Here is a 24,082-nt window from a genome sequence, read left to right as displayed (position 1 = left end):
GGTTGTCTCATTTCTCCCATCCTCTTACGCATGCTCACTAGGACTGCCTCCCTGATGAACCACTAACCTTTGGTTAGTCTAACCACTCTATTCTGCCCTTTCTATAACCTATAACTCTGAGTCTGCTTCTGAGGGAGCCTAAGTCAACAATATTGAACATCTGAAAAATAATCACTCTTCTCCTATCTACTGCCTTGGTTCAGGGGCCCAAGGGACCATCTTGTGCCTGAAAAATTGCAGTGAGGTCCTCTCTGATCTCTTTGCTCTTTCCTAGTTTTTTTCTAGCCTTATTCCATACAGGAGACATAATGCACTTTTCACAACAGACTGGGTGACTTTGTTGCTTAAAATTTTTCATGGTTTCCCATCACACTTAGAATAATACCAGTTTGCTAACCAGAAACTATAGCACCTCACATCTTCTCCACCACTAGTCCCACCACTTCACTCCCATTGTGAACTGACCACTTGGTTGTAGTCTGAACATCTTCATGGCTGCCTACTTTGGGAAAATACTTCTTGCTTTTTTCAGGTTTTTTTTTTTGCATCATTGAGGAATGAACTTAAACATTACCTCCTTACATGTTACTTCTTGTGTAAGCAGAAGTGATCCCCATTCTGCATCCTTGCCCCCTTTATCCTGCCTTATTTTCTTCATTGTGTTTGCTTGCTTATTTGCTGTGTCTCTTGGTCAAGGAAATGCTCAAGGGGATTGATCTATCTTTCTGCACTCCTAGTTCATGGAACAGTAACCAGAACATATTAGTGGAGCAAAAAGTATCTCCAAATGAATGAATGATGAATGAGTAAATGAATGAATGAATGAATGAATGAATGAATGAATGAATGAATGACTGTAATACTGGAAAGACTGTGAATTAATGACCCACAGAAGTTACCAAAAGTTGAGTCAAAGAGCAAGGAAAGAAGTCCATGGCAGGGGCTAAACTGTGTTCTCCCCAGGACCCATCCAAGGACATACTGCCCTTTACAGTGAGTGTCCCCTCACAATGGACTTCTGCTTCCCTGTTGCTTTGTTTCCATGCGGAAGAAGCTTCCACCTCTGGTTAGTCTAACCACTCTATTCTTCCCTTTCTTTCTTTCTTTCTTTCTTTCTTTCTAGGCCTTACCAGAGGGGCAGACTGCTTCATGGGACACAGCCAAGGAAGATGAAAATCGCAATAAGAATCGATATGGGAACATCATATCCTGTAGGTACCCTTCTGGGGGAGCCTAAGCATTAAGCTTGGTGAACACAAGGGCAAAAAAAAGTTATTGTTTATGTCAAGATTGTTATCAAATCATCCTTGATGTTTCCAGCTGTGGGTCAAAAGACTACTCCTGTGCTCCCAGCGAAGGTGAACAAACCTGAACAAAAGCAGTGAGAAAAGATTAGTGTACAGCTGCTATTAAGTTCTGGGAAGAGAGGTGAAAGAAAACCAGCCCAGGGGCTGACGAGATAGCTCAGTGGACTAAAGCACCTGCTTAGGTAAGCTTAGGCAAGTGCAGGGACCATGGTCGATCCCTGGCACCACATGCCACACCAGCCTGGCCCCCAGGGTAGGCTGAACCAGCCAGAGTCCAAGGGTAGCGGCGCATGTCTGTAATCCTAGCACTGGGGAGGCCGAAAACAAGATGATCACCACCAGTCAGAAATGCAAAGTGAGACCCTGCAGCAACCAAATATATTTTTTTAAAAAGAAAGAAAACTACCATAGAGCTGAACACCCCACCCAAAAGTAGCATACGGGTATTGCCACTGATTGCCAAGCACTGGCCTATACAGCCTTCTGGGCAACATAAATACAGGCAGGAAAATGTTATCTCAGACAAAATGCTGGGTGGGTGCTGTGATGAGAGGAGGGCTCCACCACACCCTTGTCTGATTCAGTGCAGCTAGTCTGGACCTTCTGCCATGTCACCAACTGCGAGATCAATCCTTGCCCCCAGATCTCCGCAACACACAATTCAGCCAAAGTGGGGGAAAGTGCTCATGAACGACAATTGCTGGCCTCATTCAGAGTTGTGTTTTGTTTTTAATGTCTAGACATGCCTAGCGGGAAAAAAAAAAAAGCTTGGAAGGAGAAAGAATAAGATACAAGCAGATTGTAAAGGAAGAAAGAGGCAGAAGTTTTAGCTTAGCTGTTTCCTGTGCTGATTTAGGAATAGGCTATGAATGGTGAAACTAATCAGAAAACATTTATAATTTGTCTCTTAGAAGACTGTAACGCAGGCAGCAAGATTTCTTGCAAGTGAATTGTCGGAAAGAGATATTCAAACAGTCAGCAAACATGTATTAAGATTTATGATGTGTGGGCTTCCTCCACACATTTCCTAGGCTGGGTTCAGGGAGATGTTGTACCTGCATCCGGGACAGGTGGCTGCTTGATCTGACCAGTCCCCAGTGTCACCTGCTCAAGCACACTGCCTCCTGTGCCCTAAATATCAAGTCACTTATTCATCTTTCCTGCTGGACCTTGAGTTCAAATAGGACACACTAAGTGACAGGCTGTGTGACAATAGGGAATCACTCTCTTATTTGTCTCTGTAAAATGGGTTTCACAGTGTCTTCCTCCTAAAGAGGTTTCACAGATATGAAAAAAAAAAAAAAAATCACTGGAGTCTGTGAAGGGCGTCTGGCTCCTTGCAAGATGTGGCCGTGCAGGCTGGGCAGCATCCCCAAGGCACAGCCTGTGGCGGGACAGCCTAGATTTGGAAGCCCCACTACATATATCCTTGGGTCTCCACAGCTCATCTTTGCCTGAGCCACCAACTCTTACCTGGACTCTGCCAAGCCTCCTTCCCAGTTGCTCCACAACCACCTTGGCCCCATTTTTTGTCCCCCCAAATTCCTGACTGAAGTCAGACAACATCTTTAAAACAAAAAACTCTTCAAATGCTTTCTGTGTCCTTCTGACTGCAAGACCCTCAGCCGTTTCTTGAGGCCCATTACACCAAGCCCACTTCATGGCAGCCTCCTCGCTGAAGCTGAACTGCTTGTCACTCAGTCCCTGGAGCGCCCCGTGCCCCTTCCTCACCACAAGGCCTTTGCACATTCTGTCCCTGCTGTCCAAATGCCCATCTTGCCTGTCTTTGCCCTCCAAAGGCCCACTTATACTCCAGCTCTCAGTTCTGTCCCCACTTTCTCACAGAACTCTTCTGACCCTTCAGACGTGGTCAGACTCCCAGCACTCACTCCTAGAGCATAATATGTGCCAATTCTTTGTCCCTTGCATCAGTGTGACTTGAGACATGACACATGTCGGTGTGTACTGTGACAGCCTAGCTCCTGCCACAGCTGCTGTGTGACATCAGAGCTGTGGCCAGCTGGCTTTTCTATTTCCCCAACCCTGGTATAACATGGTATCTGATAAATAGAAGCTGACTGTGGAGAAGACCCTGCGAAGCGTGACTTATGTTTCACGCCTAAGACAGAGAACACTCAGCAAGAGTGGAAGAAAGAAGGTTAGATCAAAGCCACACTTTGAAGGGTAAATTCCAGTCAACAAGAAAAGAGTGAGGGATAGGCCGCAGGAGAGAGAGAAGGTGGATACCATCCCTCTGCAAGGTCTTCCTGAGAGGCAGGATTCTAGCAAACAGAATTCTATCACTGAGTCTACCCCCATGTCCCATAGCCAAACCACATCACCATGCAAAAGCACACAGCTGGCTGGGTGGTCATCAGGGCAGGACTGGGGTCGGCATGAGGTGCCTAGGGTACACTTGAGGAAGGAAGCTTCATTCCTAACTGTTGGGTCTGCACTGATGGGACTGTGAGGGTGAAATCTGCTCTGACTGTATCTTTGCCTGAGTGCTCTCTCCACAGTGGAGGAAAGATCTACCCAGCACAAGATAGCCTGCAAACACTGGAGAATCAACACCTTTGAGAGAAGTCCTCCACCAGGAGATACCCGAGTCCTCCACCATGAAATACCTCACTTGTACTCCCAAGTCTTTGTATAGTTCCCATGGGAATTAGGCTGAAGTTGCTTGCATAGTAATGAGCCAGAAAACTCACCCTTTCTCAGCTACCTTCTCTTCCTGTCTCACTTCCCAACTTCCCACGAGGTTTGCCCCTCTCCTACAGAAACTATTCACCCTGGGATGCTGGATGCATGACACCTACTCCTGGGGAAATTCAAATGGAGGCAGAGAGAATTCAAGTACCTTAAGGATATTAGCTGGATAGGCTTAAATTAACCTGGCTCTCTTTTCTGATGTGAAGGTCAGTGAATCTGCAACAAATTAGGGTTTGTGTAGGTCTGCCTTGGGTACTAGAAGCCAAGAAACAGCGTCAGGTAACCAGTACCCCTCAGAAAGCAGTGCTAAACATAAAGGGAACCAAATGAAAGAAAGAAATCCTGGAACTGAAATGAGAAAGGTAAAAGAGAAACAGCCCTGAGGAATGGAAGGTGTTCCTGCCCTTGTATGTGTCCCTCCCCAAAGGCAAAGCCTGCAGTGCCTTGATAAATAGAAATATTCTTGGTGCAAAAAGAAAACCGGGTGTGATTAGCATCTTAAGAAGCCCAGAGCTCTGAGAGGCCAGAATGGAGGACAAAGGCCCAGGCCAGGGAGAACAGAAAAGATTAAAGGGGAAGTAAGTGCAGAAGGGAGGGCACTGCCTACAAATGAAACAGTAAGAGGGAACCTTGGCAAAATCACCCCTTTCTTCCAAATGATTCTATTTAGAATTTAGTAATAGAGACAGTAGGGTTTCAGAGAGTGGAAATGGAAAGGGAGTGAAAGGAAAGGAAATGAATGGGGGAAATAAGAACAAAGAGTCCTTTGCTTTCAGGTAGCTCCAGGGCAGAGGCTGTGGCCAGGGGAGGCTTCCAGCATGCCAAGTATTCCCCCACATGAAAGTCTTAAAGTTTCTTGGGCAAAGAAAGGAGGTGATGCTAGAAGAGAAAGTGATGTCAGGGCTGCAAATTGCATGAAATGATTCTCCTCTCTAGGATCAGGTATGATCACAGCAGGAAAAAGCTAGGACCCTGAAACAGGATAATTTGCCGAGTGATAACTGAGAGATTCTCTACAAAGTTTGTACTCTAGGGGTAAAGACAATGCAAAGGATAGTGCAGTATGCTGGGATGAAACGTGACCCCAGACCACCCAGGGTACTGCAAGGAAGGGATACCAGGACCCAGAGAGAGACAACCTTTGTCACAGGTGTGACCTTCAGTGGCATCCCCAACAAAGAGACTGAAAGGAGTAAGAGAGCTGCTGTCTTCTCTCCACCCATTGTCTTCCTCTATTTCCATTGGCTGAGCCCAACCAGAAGCAGAGGAGATGTAGTTCCCTCTGTTCGCCTCCTGGGAATATCTTAGAAATGCCCACACTTGTCCTACTGAAGGAGAATTACAAGGATGTCTGTATTTTAAAGGCTAGAAGCTTGTCTATAGAGAGCTGCATCCTGGATTGTAAAGCCAGGTGCAGAGGGAGTGGATAGAAAGGCACGCAGCATTCCCAGTACAGTTTCTCAGACTGCTTTTTGCCTTTCATCTAGAAAAACCAGGAGGCTCAGATATATTGGAGTCTTGGACATGAGGTCAGACAGACCTAAGTTCAAATTCGGTTCTATCATTTACCTTGAATAGGCCCTTCAACAAGGTTCCTTCACTTCTCTGACCCTCAATTTCTCATCTGTGAGGTGGTTTTAGGTCAAATCTCTGGGCAGAGAGGCCAAGCTAAGATGAATGAGTATTGAACCTGAATTTAAGGTGGCCACTTGAGCCATAGAATTTTCAGACTAGCCTCTGAGTTCATGGGCAAGGAGGGATGACCAGAGTTGTAGAGTGTCCTGAGAGAGGTCCCACAGGAAGTCTGTAGGACAGCCACACCCAGACCCTAGAGTTCTGATTTTTGTTTCCCAGGGTACCATGCTTCGTTGCCAAGGAGTCCTCCACATGAAGCCACATCCATGCTTTTGGGGGGAAAAAAATCTGGACAAAGGGCCAACCTCAGATGAGATCCTTAGAGAGGCATTTTCTTCTCCAAAGAGCCTGGTCAGTGTGTCCCTGGAGGAACCCATTCCCAGTGAGGAAGCCAGGTTTGAGATACATCTGGAGGCCTCTTCTTAATGCAGGCAGTGCTAATTCCTAGGTGAACAGCAGCAGTAGTGAAAGACGCGCCTTGTCCGTTGCTTCTGACTCCACCTCTGTTCGCCTTTGCTGTCTCCAAGCATAGAGGAGTCCAGAGAAATCACTGGCACCTGCCCCATGCCCCAACACTCGCCACTCCCAACCCAAATTCCAACTGTCGACACCTGTGTCTTTCTTCCTGAAGATTTGTTCTCGGTAGTGAGTGTTCTTTTTCTGCCTACGGGTACCAGTAGGCCAGAAGTGCAAAGAAAGTAAGTGTCCGCCAAAACTGCATTTAAGCCATGATCGTTGGGAGAAGGTGTCTCATAGCTCTCTCTCCTCCTAACTGAGGTAACTAGGCTATGAAGGCTGTACGGTTTTCCCTGAGCTCCCCAACTACAGAGTGGCAGCTACCCAACACCTTTGTTGGGTCCTTTCCTTTCTGTATATTACTTCCTACTCCCTTCTTCTTGTTTCTGGAACTTATCTCCAAAGTCACCTGCTTATACCCAACTCCTTGCTTCTGCTTAGGGAATACATATTAGAAAGTTTCTTTTCCTCCTTTGGAAAGCTGCCTCAGTGGACCCTGCCTGAGCAGCATGCCAAGGATGCGAGTGAGAAGGAGCATCAGGTAGACCCCTGCCCCTCCAAGCCTCACAGTGCTTCTACTGTGGACTCCTCCCCGAAAGGCTAGAGAAGCTGCTCATAGTGCCCTGCAGGTGGAGAGTCCCCTCTTCATCCAGCACGGATTAGGCAGGACGAGAGGATGTACTGAATGTGGGGCTGTATCTGTTGTGCTTAAGCTACCCTCTTTCTTGACAATGGTAATTTGATCAAGATTGAATGCGCAGACCTTTAGCTTCAAGCAGGTGCCCAGGCAGTCACAGCAGAATTATCTGCCTCCTCCCGATCTACTTGTGCAGGATGATGGCATTAACATTTCCAATACTTCTAGGAAATAGTTTTTCAGCTGCACAATTCATTATAATGAGTCAAATATCTTTTCTCAGAAATATTGCCCCTCTCCTTTCCCTTCCACAGGAACCAGAAGACAGGAATAAAGAACATCAAATATCCAAATGATACTCTCTCTCCATGGCCCCATCTCTTTAAAGTGATGCTGTCTTGAAATGGATGTGAACTTGGGACGACTGATTTATTGAGTTACATCTGATGGTGGAGGGAGGGAGAGTTGTGGTTTGTGTTGAATCAGAACTATACAAAAGAAACTTAACTCTTTCCTCTGTGGTGGGTGTGTGAGCAGACTAGGATGGAGATCAGTGTTGAAAATGATGTGACATAGGGAGGGAGAGGGTGCTGTGGAGGTCTGGCATGTAGATGTGTGAGGCATTGAGTATTGGGTTCAAGACTCACCCACCCATATGGGAAGAAGCTCTCTACCTTATCCTTTTTCCTGACTATTGATTTCTTAGAGCCTTGAGTTTCTATTTCATAGAATGGGATAGTGTCGTATGTCTCTGGCGCTGACTTTGAAAAATCGAGTCACAGAGTATACAGACAGCTTCCAGAATAGTACCTGGAACATCATACACTCTCCCTGTGGGGAAATTCTTGTATCTTGCCATCTGGTTCAAGATGGGGCTCTAGGATCACAGTCTAGTTCCAGTAAGGCCTTCTGGTGCTTCCAGGGATGGATTATATTGGACATGCAGGGTGGCTGGCTATTAAGTAACTGAACATTGGTCTGCACAGTCAAACCTGAGTGTAATCACAGTCACCCACAGGCTTCTTGAAACACATAGTGCCAAGTCCCACGGCATAGTTTCTGATTCAGAAAGTCTGAAGTGGAATCCCAAGAATTTGCATTTCTGCAGAGTTGTTGATCCTGTTGGTGCAGAGACTACCTTTGGAGAAGCACTGGTCTAGAATAATAGCAATGCTGAATTGATATACTTGTGTTTATCCTTACAACATACCAGGTCCAGCAAGTCTGCAAAGATAGATGTAACAATTGTGTAAGTCAAGGTTCAGGGAAGGTAATACCTGTTCCAGGTAAGATGATTACAGCATGTTAGGCCTCATGTCCACCTTCCCAGTCCAGCCAATAACTTAGCTTCTTCATACTGAAGACACGACATGGTTACCCATCTTAAGCAGGACAAGGGGCTGGGAGATGGCTCAGTAGAATTAGCACTTGCCTGGCAGGTGCAAGGGCCTGAGTTCAGTCCCTGGTTCCACCAAAAAAAAAAAAAAAAAAAAAAAAAAAAAAAAAAAAAAAAAAAAAAAAAAAAGATTAAGACATTGAGCAAGACAGGCTGCATTTATAAGTATGACTAGGGGTCAACTAGGAGAACAGGGAGAATTTGAATATAGGATTCAAGTCAACTTTCAGCTTTGAAAGGTAAATGCTTTTTTGTATCAGGAATTGAACTCAGCACCTTGTGCTTGCCAAGCAGGCATTTGTACCGCTGAGCTAGCTCCCCTACCTCAACTTTCCACTTTGGATGGGCATGTTGCTTTGTACACACCAAGGCCCTGTGGCCACAGTGGCTAGAATGCATGTGAGCAACTTCAAGGCCATAATTACCAGGGTATTCTGGGAGATGAGCAGATGAGTGAACAGTAGATTCTAGACCATCAGATCCTGTGAGGCTTTGCGGGGTATGAGAAGTGTGGGATCTTCGTCAGTGGTGTGCTGTAGTTGATTCAGCTTGCAAGAGTAAATTGCTAAATTCTCAGGAATTTTTAGGTCGGTCAATGTTATCAACCCACCTGCTGGTCCACCAGAAATCGCTCACAGTGGAAGTATTTACACCACACAAATCAGTAGACGTTACAAATCAGAACCCCTTTTTCCTCCAGGGACCCATTTGTAAAGCATTTGCCAACCTACCACTGGTCTCTGTCCTGAGAAGGAAGAAGCAGATTAGTTTCGAACAGGGGCAAAGTTCCCCTAGAGAGGAGAGGGCCTGGAGTGTCCAAGCCCTTGCCATTATGACCTGCTGCTATAGCTCTCTCTACCCCACAAGCCAGCCTCTGCCCATCTCCTCCCTCAGCCGAGAACCGGAGGCACCAATCCGCTCACCTTTCTCTCACCTCCCCATCAAAGAGTTTGCTTCTCTTCAATATGACTCTCCTTAATCCTCTCCTTGTCTTGAATATCAAATGAAGAGCACCAAATTAGCTGTTTTTCAAGCTTGCAAAATGTAGATAGAGCATAATGAACGTTCTGGGCTGCTTGTAAATTACCTCGTATAAACTCCTTCGCATCGCCCGCCTCCCCATCTTTCTCCATGTGTGTGTGGGTAAACACAATTTTTTATCTCTCTAATTATATAAAGTTAGGAGAAGAAGGGACACAGAATAATATTAGCATTTCCCAGAAGGAATAAATAAACCATGAGGACACTGCCACTCTTTGCAATGCCTTTCTGGTGGACCTACAGCTGCATTTGCCCTTTAATGAGCACAAAACAGTGCTTGCCTCTGCAGATAGATAGAGTCACGTTTAGTACAGAAGGGCAGATGGAATGCGTCAAAGTGCTAAGTGTCTCTGCCATCAGCTCACTCCTGGCCTTGCATCCAGCCCTAAACAACCATTCGTTAAGCGCCTGCTACATACCAGGAACTGCCTGCACGCTGTCTTTTAGAAAAGGTTTAGGTTGACAGAAAAACGGAGCAGTGGGCTGGCCAGATAGCTCCGTGGACTAAAGTGCCTGCTTATGCAGGCACAGGGACCAGGTTTCAATTCCCGATGTGCCGTGCCAGCCCCGCCCCTAGAGCGTGCAGAGAGGGCGACTGGGACAGGGCATGATGGTGCGCACCTGTAATCTCAGCACTTGGGAAGCTGAAAACAGGAGGATCACTGAGTCTGATCTGTGTAGTGAGACCTTGTACTAAATACATAAAAAAATAAAGAAAAACAGAGCAACAAACACAGAGTTCTCATGCACTCTCTCCCCATTGTCTGTGTATTGTGTCCCTTCTGATTAACACCTTGAATTAGGGCAGTACCTTTGTTGGAATTGATGAATCAGTATTGAACCGTTATTATTACCTAAAGTTTACATCAGGGTTCACTTTTATGTTGTACAGTCCTGTAGCATTTGCCATATGCAAAATGGCATGCCTACCATTATCATATTATGTGAAATAATTTTACTTCCCTAAAAATCCTCTGTGGTCAACCCATTCAACCCTCCTTCCTCCTTCAAGCCCCTGGCATCCAATGATTTTCTGTCTACTATCAGCATTGGTCTTCCTTTTCTAAGGGGTCATGAGGGGAAATCACACAGTGTGAGCCTTTCTAGATTGGCTTTTTTCACTCAGAAACATGCATTTAAATTTCCTCTGTGTTTTCCACAGAATGATCACGCACTATTTTTATCATTGAATAATGTTCCATGATGTGGCTGTATCATGATCATATTCATCCATTTCCCCATTGAAAATCATCTTGGTTATCTCCAAGTTTTTGGCAATTATGAACAAACATAAACATGCATGCACAGATTTTTTTATGCGGACTTAAGTTTATAGCTCATTCAGGTAAACACCAAAGAGTCTAACTGCTGCATGGCATGGTACAAGTAGTTTTGTTAGAACCTGCCGAGCTGTCATTCAAAGTAACTGTGCCACCTACATTCCTATCAGCAATCAATGAGACTTCTTGCTGTGCCATGTGCTGCCTAGCATTTGGTGCTGTCAGTATTTTGGATTTGGGCCATTCCAACGTGTCTGTGGGGTTATCTCACCATTCTTTTAGTTTGCAACTCCCTAACAAACACAGCACGTTGAGCATCTTTTTGTGTGAGTATTTGTCCTCTGTCTATCTCTTTTAGTCAAATATCTACTCAGATGGATATATTTGGCCTATTTGTTTTATTATTGACAAGTTTCAGTGTTCTTCTGCATATTTTGGGTACACGTCCTTTATCAGACTGGGTTTAGCAAATAGTCTCTGCTGCTCCGGTGCTTATCTTTTCATTCTCTTAATACCCTAGCACTTGTGATGCCTGCATTGTCTCATTCAATTTCCCCCACCATTCCGGGAGGTAGGTTCTATTGGTTCATTTTGCTAAGGGAACGAAAGCTAAGAGAGGTCAGTTGAACGGCTACATGGTGGAGCTAAGATCTACTCCCAAGTCTGACCCACTGCTTACTTGGCACTTTTAAAGTGTATCCCTCTCGCCAGAGATCAGCCCAGAAAGAAATGGATTTTGCTTATTTTGTGCTAAAATACCCTTGTATGGGCCCAGAAAAGAGAGACCATCTAGACGCCCTGCAGAGTGCAGCCTCCTCTCTGGTCAAACAGACCTAACTAACATGGCATGGCGGAAGCCCTGTGCACTCACCCTGCCTCCTCAGCCCCTCCCTCCCACTTGGGGTCCCAGGACAGAGTATTCTCTGTGTCTTCTCCAATGTGCTTGCTCTGAGGACCGACCTTTGCCCAGACCCCCGCAGCAGTGCATGTGAGATAACTGAGGCCCGTGGCCGAGCAAGGGTTCAGGTCACAAGGACTGAGAGAGAGGCTTTGTAACTTAGCTCATTTCCATGTTTCTTCCTTCACTTCTGGTGTTCCTTCTCCTGGAAAGTCTTCCTCATTGCCAACGGAGCAAGCCTCATCTACTTTTTTTTTTCTTTTTTCTTCCTTTATTTTTTAAAGAAAATAAAATATAGTGAAAAAATTTAAAACAATACACAATTTCACTAAACAGAATTATAGGCATTCAGTGATAATTGTTATACTGCATATTGTTGTCTTCAGCTAGTTGCTCAGATTACCAAACAAACGTGTAAAACTGCAAGCTTGGTCCAAACGAAAAGGAAAAAAAAAAATTAAGCGTTAACTGCTCCTTTCACTAGACCAGCAGAAATCAGTAGTACAATTATCCAAGCTACCCTGTGTATATACAAATATATCTTTTTCCCTTCCTTCTTTCTTTCTTTTCTCTTTTCTCTTGTCCCAGTTCTTCCTTCTCTTTGATTAACTTCTTTCCCTTTCACAGTATCTACTATATCTTTTAGATTTCATTTACTCTTTCAGGTTCTTACAGGAGGGGGACCGTACAATACTTCATCTACTTTTAATTCTTCATTCACATAACACTACAGGAAGCCCTCTATCTCTCACTTTCTAGACCTTGAAACTTCACTTCTGTATATTTCCCACCTCATCCCCTGTCCCCACCCACTAACTTGACAAACTCCTTGAGCATGAAACTTATGTTGGGTAACACTTTATTTTCTTCAATAAGCCTGGTACATTGTAGGTTCCAGGAAGTGTGTTCTTAATAAATGGGTGAAGAGGAGATACTGGTAAACACCATCACCCTTACTATCTGTAAGGATATTTATGCAGAAGAAATGTTTCTCTTTTGTTTCATCTTTAATTATTTTTGGTCTCATAGTTTAAATCTCATCATATACATAATTATATATATTTAAGTCTTTTTCAGCATTTTAAACCCAAGTTTCTGTTTCCTATGGTATGGACCCTTGGGGCAGGCATAACTCAAGTAAAGGAGATTTTGAGTCGATAAGTCGTTAGTGAGACTGCTGAGTGAAAACATTATATGCATTTTCACTTTTTAAAAGCTGACAGCTTCTGTAACAAGGCTTAAATCAGTTCCTGGGCCTTTTTTGAGTCCCAACCTGCTGAGTCCCTTTCCCCTGGCTAGAATCCTGAGGCTTTGGGGACCGACCTGTGCACAGCCCCCCACAGCAGTGCAGGTGAGATAACTGAGGTCGGTGGGCTGAGCACTGTAGCTTACAGAGCAGGGGTTCAGGTCACATGGACTGAGAGAGAGGCTTTGTAACTTAGGAACCTACTTCTTCTCTCTGAGCCCCAGTTTCTTTGTTGGTGAAAGGGAGAGTATCATAGTACCACATATTCTGGTATTATAAAAGCCATGCAGCTGTTCTGAATAATAAGTGATTGAGATATTTATAGTCTCTGGTACTTAAAATGAACTTAGTAAATCTTCACTTCAGACTCCTTCCCCATCTCACACTTGACTTCCTCACCTACCCAAAGGTACTACTTAGAGTTCTACTCTACTTCTAGTTGCTTCCACTGAAATGCTTCTCTGTGGTGAGTATGCCAAGTGGGATCCAGTATAACTAACTCACTGCTTAGCGTAGTGTCTGCCACATGGTAGATGTACTATAGATATGGGATGATACCCTCTACCAGTCCTGCCCATTTGTCCTAATTGAACTCAACACACCCTACTGACCTCTGCCATCAGTATTTCCCAGGCCCTTCTTGCCTGGATCCCTGCTGGGTTTGACTGATGGCATGTACCACTGAGCTCGCACTGAGAAGGAGAAAAGATGTTTCTCCTTATGTCCCAGTCACAGTCAGCTTTTTAGCAGCAGAAAATCTCCTTATGTCCAGCACCCACTGGAGAAGCATAAGAGGCCCCAGCTCCAGAAGGTGGTCCCCACACCCAAGCTCTGGGAACCCCACTTCCTCCCTCTGTCCCTGCAGCCCTAGGGGAAGCAATGTCTCCTTGTGTCTTCTCCTAAGCTATGTTTTTCTCTCATCTGGCTTCTCAACTCTTCCATCAACCATACCACTTCTCTGTAAAAAAAATTCCCTTGGCTATGTATATTTGTTATGGCTTCTAACATGTAATTTAGACCCCACTCAGAAGGCCTCTATGCTCAAGAGTTAAGAGGACTTCATTCTTCCACATTCCACCATTCGCTGGGTGTTTAGCCAGTCAGTGGTTATGAGCCGGAGTTTCCTTATTTGTAACAAAAACTAACAAATCTATCCTGATACTCTCACTAGATCACTGTCAAGATCCCATAGATGTTCATGAAATACTTACTGAGTACCTGCCGCAAGCTAGGTCCTTTGGAGGTGCAGGGCAGGAAGCAGGCAATAAGAATGATAATGTCCCAGCCTTCAAGAGAGTTTCAGTTGGTAGCAATAAATGATCTTTAGAAACCACAGAGCACCACCTAAGTTGAACAGGATAAATTGGCTTGACTTCCTTCACCCCTGGGAGCCCTTAGGGACACCCATAGCTCTCCAGCCTATTTGCTACACCTGCCATGGAATAAGATGGACTGGCTGGTGGATGCGGTGATTGCACAACATTAACATTGCACGATGAGCTGGGTGTCAATCTCAGCACCTCCACCCCACCAGATCCAGTCAGGATCTTCCATTTGCATGGTTGATTAGTGTGTCAGAGCTCACTCTAATTAATTGTAAAGGATTATCCTGATTTATTCTGTGATTTTTATTTGGTGTTATTTGAAGTAAACATGCTATTGACTAAACATTGTAAGTCTTGTTTATGCCTGGATTGTGTTTGAAGAGGTATCCTCAGTAACACAATTTTTAGTTATTGATAATCTCTTTTATACTAAGTTGGCCTCACTTTAATGATAGTATTGATAACAATATGTGGCTGACAATCTATCTGTAGCAATACTCCAAGAGATGAGAGAAAAGCAATATGTGCAGATGCAGAAAACAGATAAGCTTACTGTTTTTAAGCAAGCAGGAAAATGGAGCATATTAATTCAGATTCAATACTTTCATGTCCTGGGTATATTTATACGGTCTCTCTTGTATTGTTCTGTGAAGCAGATATTTCCAGCTTCATGTTAATAATGAAATCACTGAGAGTTATGGAGGAGGTGGTTCACTCAGTTAAGTAACAAGAAAGTCAGCATGAAAAGGGAAGATGAGGGGAAAGAGAACAAAGTTCTTTCTGGTTCTTTTTGAGGCTGGTAACCTTCCTAAATCTCAGCTTCCTCATCTGTAAATAGGAATCATAACAGAGGGCCCTGCTGAGGGTTAATGGAAGAGTGGCATGATGCCCCGTAGGCAATAGCTTTGCTAAAGGAAGAGATTTCTGGTTTCTCCCCCAGATTGCTCTTATTGACCATCCCTTGCTTTCTGTTCTCTCTGTAGATGACCATTCCCGAGTGAGGCTGCTGGTGCTGGATGGAGACCCACACTCAGACTATATCAACGCCAACTACATTGATGTGAGCATCTTGATGGGGCTGGGTAGTTAAGTTCTGGGGCTGGCTGTGTAGGCTCAAGATCTGTGACTGTCCCCAACTGTTCCCCAGAGGGTAACCCTTGCAGAACATGTTCGGACCAACCTAACTCCCTCCTGATTTGCGTGACCCAAGTTGATCATCTACCTAAGGCTACATCCTCTTGCAGGCAGGCTGCAGGAGCTGCTGTGTGGAATTCCAGAACAATTTCTGGTCTTACTTATTCACCCCATCTGTTTATTTGTATAGATGTCTCTGTGTGTATTCATTCACTTATTTGAAGGTGCAGCTACTAATGCAACCAAAACTTTTAAATGACCACAGCTTGATAGATATTTTGGGAACCATAAAGCTGGCACTCCCATGACTTCTATCCTGAGACCTCAGAAGAGAGATAAACTGTGCACATCAGTAATTCCAGGGCAAGCTAGAAAGTAAGTGTCACTGGTTCAGATAAAATGTTTCAGGGATTCAGAGGTAGGAAAAAAACATTGCTTCTTCCATTCTTCCTTTAGGGAAACAAAATGTGATGTGAGGTGAAGCTTCGAGCACAAGTAGAATCTGAAATCACAGAGGGAGCCTCCAGTTGGACAGAACAGCACAATCCAACATGGAGTGGCTGGGAAGGATGGAATCAGCAGCTCTGTGAGAGGGGCAGAGAATTATGATGAGAACAATGGAAAACAGTTGGTACTAGATTATTGAGGCTCAGATGGCCAAATTTAGGAGATCAGAAAGTTTTTGATCAGGAAAAAAAGGAGGTGATTAGTTGAGACCCAAGTTGTAGGGTGATTTACTTGCTGCCAAGGACAAGAGAGATCAGAGCAAGGAGATTCTGGAATTAAAACAACCAAAAGAAGGCGGCCAGTTTCAGTATCCCAGAGATTACTGAGGAAGGCACTAAACCAGGAGCCAAGGAGGATGCACATAGAAGTCAGAGTTTGCCAAGCTTGAGTGCAGCTACACTCAGATGGAAATCCCAGCATGACTCACTCAAGCCAGGCTTCTCTGGTGAGAGCCTAAGGGTCTTGAAGAATGGCTTGGAGATTGGCATTGGCTTCTCAGACTTCCAGATGTATTTATTGACAAGCTATCGGTGACATACTCTGCAGATCCCTCTTAATCTAGACTGGAGCATCTGATTCATTAATTTAACAAATATTTATTGAGCTTTTGCTAGGTCTTTGTTGCCTCATATCTCCTTCTTGTCATTCTCTGATTCACTTTGCAATGCCCAGTAGGAGGACTTGCGTGCATATCAGCATGTGTGTGGTGTACGGGGAGGGAGGGACCTGACTCCCTCAATGAGTGGCACAGTTAGAAGCTCAGGGGACAACAGGAAGAGAGAAGCAAGCACATTCCCCTCCTCTCTCCCTTCTGTGGGTAGTGGGTTCAGGTGTGCCTGTGCCACAGTTGCAGCTCGAGCTTCCCTCACTCAGGCCCACTGTGGTCCCACCTCAGTTAGCCCTTGGCCGAAAGCTCCAAATCCTGAACCTTAACAACTTGTCTGCCACCCATTGCCCCCCCCCCACCGAAAGATCTGAAGATGGTCTTAGCTTCCTGCTGTTGCTAACCCTGAGGTTGCTCCACTCTTCCATTTGTCATCTTGTCTTCTCCTTTGTCTGTGTGGCCAAGTCCCTATGCTAAATTCCTCTGTCTGAAACAACTGGAGTGTTTTCTATTTCCCTGCTGGACCTTGGCTAACAAAGAACCTCTTGTGTGGCCAAGATCCACTTAGGCTGGATCTTCGCCAGAGATAAAGAGGGACAATCTCTGTCATCATTGTCATCATGGCCTTTCTAGGACATTTCACAAGGTGGTGGTTAATTTTGATCAGCAGGTCTTCAGACAGCCCAATGATATAAGCATTCACCGTCATGTTATCAAACTCTCCCTCTCTCGCATGACTCTGTTATTCATCTCACTGATACCCAGCTTCCTCTCCATGGTGTACTAGAAATACTGACCTTTCAGATCAGGTGCTCTGACCTAAACAGTTCTCAGTCTGGTAAAGGAGTCAGAAAATAGAGCCTCAGGGAGCAGGAGCTGTGTGTGGGGAGTGGCCAGTAAAGGTCACCTAGAGGAATCAACACTGCAGTCTTGCCATATACAAAGAGACAGGAAGAATGGCTTACAGTTTTCTAAAAGTTATTTTAATTTCATTTTATTGAGAAACAAATAGCAATGAGACAGTTTCAAAACTGATTAATAGGACAGTTTCAATAATTAATGCATTGTACATTGTTATCTTCTTAGTGATTATCCATAGTACAAGATGCAGACAGGATATCCTGTCCAAATGCTATTAGTACACCTCTTTCTTCTCATTGAATTAAGTGAAAGTAGCTGTATATTTATCCTAACTATTCTGTATTTACAGATACAAAATGGTCCTTCCCTTGTATCCCCTTTTTTTGTTTAGTCCTGTCCGAGATGGGTATTCCACTGGCATCTAAATACTATAGGTGCATGAATTCAGCAAAAAATCCAACACAGTCCAGCAGTCCACAATAGTAGTGGGTTATCCGCAGAAGCTGTTGACTAGAGCCTTTCACAGCTCAGCATTGTTGATCCTCTCTCATGCACCAACATAACCTTAACTAGTTCCTCAACCTCACCAGAAAAGGGCTATCTCTACCTGCTTCCACAAAACAAGCTGAGGCTCTTAAGGTGAGGTGAAATGTCCAGGGTGATACTGCCAGCATCGGATGGAGAGAGAGCAGGAATTTGAACTAGGAGGGTCCCCAACTATATCCTGCTACACTTAATAATAGTGAATAATGACAATAGCAGTGGCTCCTAATAAGTCATTCCGGAGCCCTATGATGGATGTTTTAAGTGTGTCCACTTATTAGGACTTCCCTTCAACACAGGTCTCAGCACTCCCATTTTCCAAGTGAGGTTGAAAAAGATTCCAGCACTTATGCAAGGCACACAGCAAGGTCAGTGGCAGAACCAGGGTAAATGTCACACCAGAATGACTTCTCACCCAGTGTTTTTTCTCTCTCCCTCTGCCTACTCCCTAACACCACTTTGTACTGGTCAGCACATATTGATCAGCATATGTCCATCCAGGTTGAAGTGGTTCCTTCCTTTTCTCTTTACCTTGTCCATGGCTGGGTTTGGATGCCATGATCCTCATGGGCCACTGCCTGCACAGAATCTTGCATGCCTGAATTGTGGTATCTGTCTGGCATTTATCATCTGACAGTTCAGTGAGTGTCTGACTGTGGTCAGAACCAAGAAATGCTGGTGTTGTAAGGTTAAGAGCACTGCCTAAGGTCATACAGCTGGACAGCCATCCTCTGCCTGGCTAGAGCATCCCACAAACCCCTCCCTCTTCTGGTAAAACCTGGAGTGTCCAGAAAGGTCAAGGAGGCTTTGCCATGTGCTATCTTAAAATGCAGTGCTGGACACAGTGGCGGGGAGGTCTCAGTGTCCCATAGGACCAGGTACCAGCAACAAGACTAAAGTCATGAAATCAGTGCTTGCTCTGTCTGCTGAACCTAGGCCTTTCTGATTACTAGCTTTTAGATTGTGCCTATTCACTTATTTTGAGATCTATAAAATAGAATAGTAGTACCAGCTCACATGTACGTGATAACTAATGTACAGTGTCCATCGGGGTCAAAAAGGAAATGGGCGCAAAGTGTGCAATGAAGGAAAATTTAGTATGCATGTGAGCAAGATTGAATGAAACCAGCAGGGCAGGGTGTTGGCCCTGAGTCTGGCAATGGTACAGAGCTAGCTCTATATAGTTCTAGGTCTGGACAGTGGGCAAGAGGCTCTGTAAGGGGAGGGCTGTCAGACAGGCTATGAAGCCCTTTCATATAGAAACAAGGGGAACCCATCCTGACCCGGTTTGGAAGGACCTAGGACATTGACCTCAACCTCTTGCTGGGCTCTATACTTCTGCTCCCACTTCTGATTGGCTAAATGTACCTCAAAGCAGGAGGCTAGTGGGAGCCCATGGTGCTGTTCCTACAGTCAGCCTTGCACAGCACAGCACAGAGTAGGAAGAGAAGGGGGGAAAAATAAAGACACAGCCTCCCCAGTGCCTGCTTGCTCAGTTATTGCCATGGGTCAGAAAGTGAAGGAATCACATTAACTGTGAGTATGGTGTATGCTACAACAAAGTTAAATTCTTGGGGTCTCCATGGAGACACCACACACACACACACACACACACACACACACACACACACACACCCCTTCTCATTCTCTTTCCTGGTGCTCACTTCTTCCTCTTGGTCTGCACCTCAGCCAGTATCCCTCCTGGTTCTCCGAACAGCTAACTGCTCATGCTAGAATCATTTTTCCTCAAGTAGATCTTGGTGATTCATTAAAATGACTCCATGTAGATAATGAGCTGTATGGGGCCAGTCCCGTCTGGGGCTCCGTAGGCTGTGGCCTGAGCTATCCCACTGCTGGGTTTGTTTGCACACCCGAAAATGTATTGGCCACTTGAATCTGTTATAAATTGCCAGCCTAGAAATAAATATGGTATCTGGGTCCACAGTAAGTAACAGATGCAGGAGTGCAGAGTGAGATGAATGCATTTTGGATGCAAACCTCTCTCCCATTGCTCACAGACAGATGGAGGCAGGCCCAGTGCTGGTTTCAGTTGATCTGCATGCTGTGTAGGTGGGACTTAAATGAAATCAAAGTTCCTTTAAGGTTAGGAAGTTTTCTGTACTAGCTTTTGGCAAATCCCCTGAGAAGCCCAATTGAGCAGCACATTTCCTTTTATCTCCTCTGCTAAGGAGTCTCGTGGTTTGAATGTTTCTTCTTTGGGGACTGTGTGGGTTTTTTGGAGGCCAGGGAGAGTCTCTTTACTCAATGCAGTATGGGGACAGGCACACAGTATGCATGCATTCACTATGTTTTTGTCATAGCCAATGGGCCAGGCCAACTTCTTGGTACTGGGGACACAGCTATGAGCAAGCTGGAAACAATTCTGCTCTGGCGGAGCTCCCATTCAGCTGGGGAAGACAGACGACAAGCATGTAAATAAAGAATAGTGTGCTGTCTGGTGGTGAGTGCTCTCAAGAAAAGTGAGCTGGTGGACGTGGAAAGCTGACAGCATGATCACCGAAGGGCTGTTGGAAGCAGTGACTGACAATGGAACAGAAGGCCGGAGGAAGCGAGCAAGCAAACCACTCCATTATCCGGGGACATGCATGGCAGGCATGGGGAATGACCAGTGAAGAACGCCGCTGGACAGAATCAAGACTGCTGATCCTCAAGAGCAATGAGCAAGTGAGAAAGGAGGACAGTGGTAGGAAGACTAATTGCACTGCTGATGGATGAAATGGGAATTACAAGCGATTGAGGGGCCCAAGAAGGGCTTAGTTAAGAAGCTGATTAGGCCACCACCTCCTTAGAGAACACTCTTCTGGCCTCAGCACCTAAGTCAGTCCCCATGTGTGCTCCACAGAACTAACATCTTCCCCTTGGAAGATCCTCTCCCAGTTTGTTGATGTCTGCAAGTTGCCCCAAACAAGAGTCATCCGATGCGCTTTTGTATTTCTAGTTAATGCATGTAATAGTAGGTGCTTCATTAATACCTGTTGATTCAATGTTAAAATGATTGAGTAAATATGTGAAAAACACAAAATTGTGAACCTAACCCATTTGACCCCACACTAAAATATGAATGTTTGGCTCAGAATTTCATCCTGCTGACTTTTAGGCATGTATTAACCTTTCAAACCAATTTCTCCAGGGTCTTTGTGTGTTTTCACTCATGCTCTAAGGAATTATCCCAACCTCACCTCAAAAACATGTATATATGTGTATTTCTCCAACTCATCTTTGATAAAAACTGTACCCCACTCTGGGTGGCATGGCCCATGACCCGAGTGCAGAAAAGTACAAAAAAAAAAAAAAAAAAGGCTCATTACAGTAGATACTATAGTGTTTGTTTGGCATATATGCTGCCCTACGAAGGAGTTACCTCTGTATCACAAAGGAGCTTACGGTGAAGAGCAGCATAGCAAGGGTGGAATACAAGATACCTAGGAGTGTGGGAGGGGACGCAGAAGGACAAGTAGAAGCGAGGCTAGAGAGGAGGTTACAGATGTTTAGCTCCAAGTCCAGGTATGCGGGCTTCACCATGAAGCAATGGGGAACCAATACAGGAAATAACATTTAGATGTGCAATGGGAAGTGCACTGGGGCAAGAACCAGATGGTCTGTATGAGCTAGACTGGGGGGCATAAGGCCAGTAGGAGGTTGATTCTGTGGCCAGGGAGGCCACGCTGAGAATGCCTGATAGTATGGGTGGTAGACGTGAGAAACCATATTGTGCTGGGATCTAGGATTTTTCTCTTCCCAGACCTACTACAGAAAACCCCTGAGTCTAATTCTTTTGTTCAACCTGCACAGCCCTGTCCATCTTGATTTAGAGGAACAGATGAGTGTTTTTACTCCTCATGCCTCAAAGAAGAACTTAGTTATTACACTAGTAAAAGGAAGGGCTTGCCATTCCAGCGTCCCCTACAAGTCTAATGGGCACTTTTAGTCATGCCAGCCTCACACTGAATGTTCTCCAATAAATAACAAGTACAATAGCAAAGACAGATCTGTTAAATCATGGACTAGTAATAAATAAATAAATAAATAAATAAATAAATAAATAAATAAATAAATAAATAAATAAATAAAATAAATCATGGACTAGTGTCTGGTCTATAGTAGCAGTCATAGGTCAACTGTCATTTCATCTGAATGACAATACTATGATTTAAATATTCTTAACCCCAATTTATAGGGGGAAAAGCCTGAAGCACACAAAGGCTAAGTAACTTATCCTAACTGTACAGCCTAGGAGGAGCAGAGCCAGTATTCATACCCAGGCAACTGAGTTGGCTCACAGTAAAACTCTACCATGCTATCCTGCCTGGCTGCTTTGTTACAGCTTGCTTATTTGGCTTTTGCTTTATGTATCACGCTGTGCTAGGTTCTGTGGGAATTTTTTTTTTAACTTAGGAGGCAGTGTTTGTCAACTAAGAGGCCTTACTAAGCAGATGAGACCATTCAGGCAAATAATTTCGGTGGAGTTACTGATGGCTGTGATGTTAATCTCATAGTTTGGGTCATGACATTGGCCTTGAGTTGGTGCTGACGGTCAATTCCAGAGTATGACTAGCAATTGGAAAGTACACAGTAAATATTTATTGAACAGGTGCAAAATTAAGATGGAGAAATGTATAAAGGATTAATAAACTAGTCTTTGAATTAGAAACATATCTAGATCTTTAGAGATCCACCTCTATTGCACCAAAAGACACCAATTCTGGCGTATCTCCTAAAGAAGGAGGACATGTGACAGCTCATCTACCGTGCTATGGTTTGTGTCTAGATGTCCCCCCAAAGCCTCAGTCATGGGGAGCAGGCTTTTCAGAGGTGGCTGAATCTAGAGTTTGTGATTGATTCATGGTCCAATGTTGGTGGGTAACCTGCATATAATACAAGGGACAGAAAGAGGATTTTCTCCCTCACTCTCTCTTATTGCTTTTGCTGTCTTCTACCACTGTGAACTGTTGCCCTTCTGCCATGTGCCACCCTGCCTTGGTGTCAGCTGATTATGAACTAAAACCACCGCAAACTGTGAGCTAAATAAACGTTTTTCCCTCCAACTCAGGTGTCAGTGTTTTGTCTCAGCAATGAGAAAAGTAACTAAGATACAACCACATAGGAGAGAAAAGTTACTTAGCAATGTTGAAGACCAAAGCTCCAAGTTCTACTCCATAGGAAACACTCCCTTTCTGTAACAAGCAAGGGAACTTAACATGTATGCCACATCCATGTAGTAAAACAGAGTCACTCTCAACCTCTTTCCTGATGATTAGGATTATGGAGCACCAGGGAAAGCCTACACCAGAGTCCAGAAAGCGCATGAGAGCACTCTGAAACATACAGGAAAATCAGCAGCTGCTCTTTGAATCTGCAGTCAGTTTATGGGTCTCCAGCTTCACACTTCCACAAGGTCCTTTCTACACTCAGAACTTTAATTACAAGCCTGAGCATGTTGGCAGGGAGAAGCAATGTGGCATCTTTCCCAATTTTCATTTTCTAATTGTTACAAATGCAAAGAGTCAACAATGGAATTGTTTTCTTCTGTTTTTTCCTCTAGGTTCCCCACAGGATCTTGTACACTGTTGTGCATAGAATCATGATTCAGGAAAAACATTTTGGTGGTTGATGTGCTCCATAAGCTTGAAAACTCTTCTTGCCCCTGTTTTTGGGTGCATAGACTAAAATGATGCCTACCTAGATTCTGCTTGAGTACCTCTGGCTCCAGGAAAACTGTGCAGACACCTCACAGGGAACTATAATAGCAACTAACATTTAGTGACTTGCTAAGTGCTTTATATGCATCATTGTACTTGATCTTTGTCATTTCTCTTGGAATAGCTATGACAATTCCGTTTGGCCTATGAGCAAAACAACCTGGGGGGAAAATATTTACTAATCTTGTATTGTTGACAAGCTTTGATTGGAGATGCTCACTGTGCTTTCCTCCTGTTATCCAGGGGTACCATCGACCACGACACTACATTGCAACCCAAGGTAAGTGCTCTACCAATCTGCTATTTCCAAGAGACCTCAAGGGCTCCTGGGAAGAAGGACTTCTGGGAAATTATGCAAAGCTTGTTGTCACCTTCACTTCCTGTCATCCAACACCCCCTTTCCACTAATGGACCAAGGCCTTTCTCTAGAGGAGGGGAATTAGCTTCCACTGACAAAGAAACCAGAGAAAGACAGGGTTGGAAAGGCTCCAGAGCTTTCTGAGAAGGAAAATGTTGACAAGTTCAGCTGTAGGAATCATTACTAGGAAATGGTCAGGAGGGAGAGAACCAAGTAGAATATATCAAAAGTGCCATTGTTCAGCAGGTTCTACTAGACAGAGCTGGATCTGAGAGTGCCTTGCTTCCTGGGATAGCCAGCTGCCCTAGGAAGCAACACAGCAATAAGTTATCAGAAGGCTTAAAGTTGGCTACACTTTTCAG

At 44.6% G+C, this 24,082-nt stretch overlaps 1 protein-coding gene across 1 annotated transcript in view; it reads left to right on the top strand.

Annotated features, from left to right (window-relative positions):
- Ptprt (protein tyrosine phosphatase, receptor type T) overlaps window positions 1–24,082 on the top strand; it is an 868,923-nt gene that overhangs the window by 805,300 nt on the left and 39,541 nt on the right. The window contains exons 18-20 of the mRNA XM_023714963.1: window positions 1,124–1,211; window positions 14,977–15,053; window positions 23,606–23,642. Coding sequence (XP_023570731.1) covers window positions 1,124–1,211; window positions 14,977–15,053; window positions 23,606–23,642 — 202 coding nt within the window. The remainder of the gene's footprint in view (window positions 1–1,123; window positions 1,212–14,976; window positions 15,054–23,605; window positions 23,643–24,082) is intronic.

The sequence above is a fragment of the Octodon degus genome, unplaced genomic scaffold, assembly GCF_000260255.1.
Source record: "Octodon degus isolate 3935 unplaced genomic scaffold, OctDeg1.0 scaffold00037, whole genome shotgun sequence".
In the NCBI taxonomy this organism is placed as follows: domain Eukaryota; kingdom Metazoa; phylum Chordata; class Mammalia; order Rodentia; family Octodontidae; genus Octodon; species Octodon degus.
This window is presented reverse-complemented; position numbering and strand designations above follow the sequence as displayed.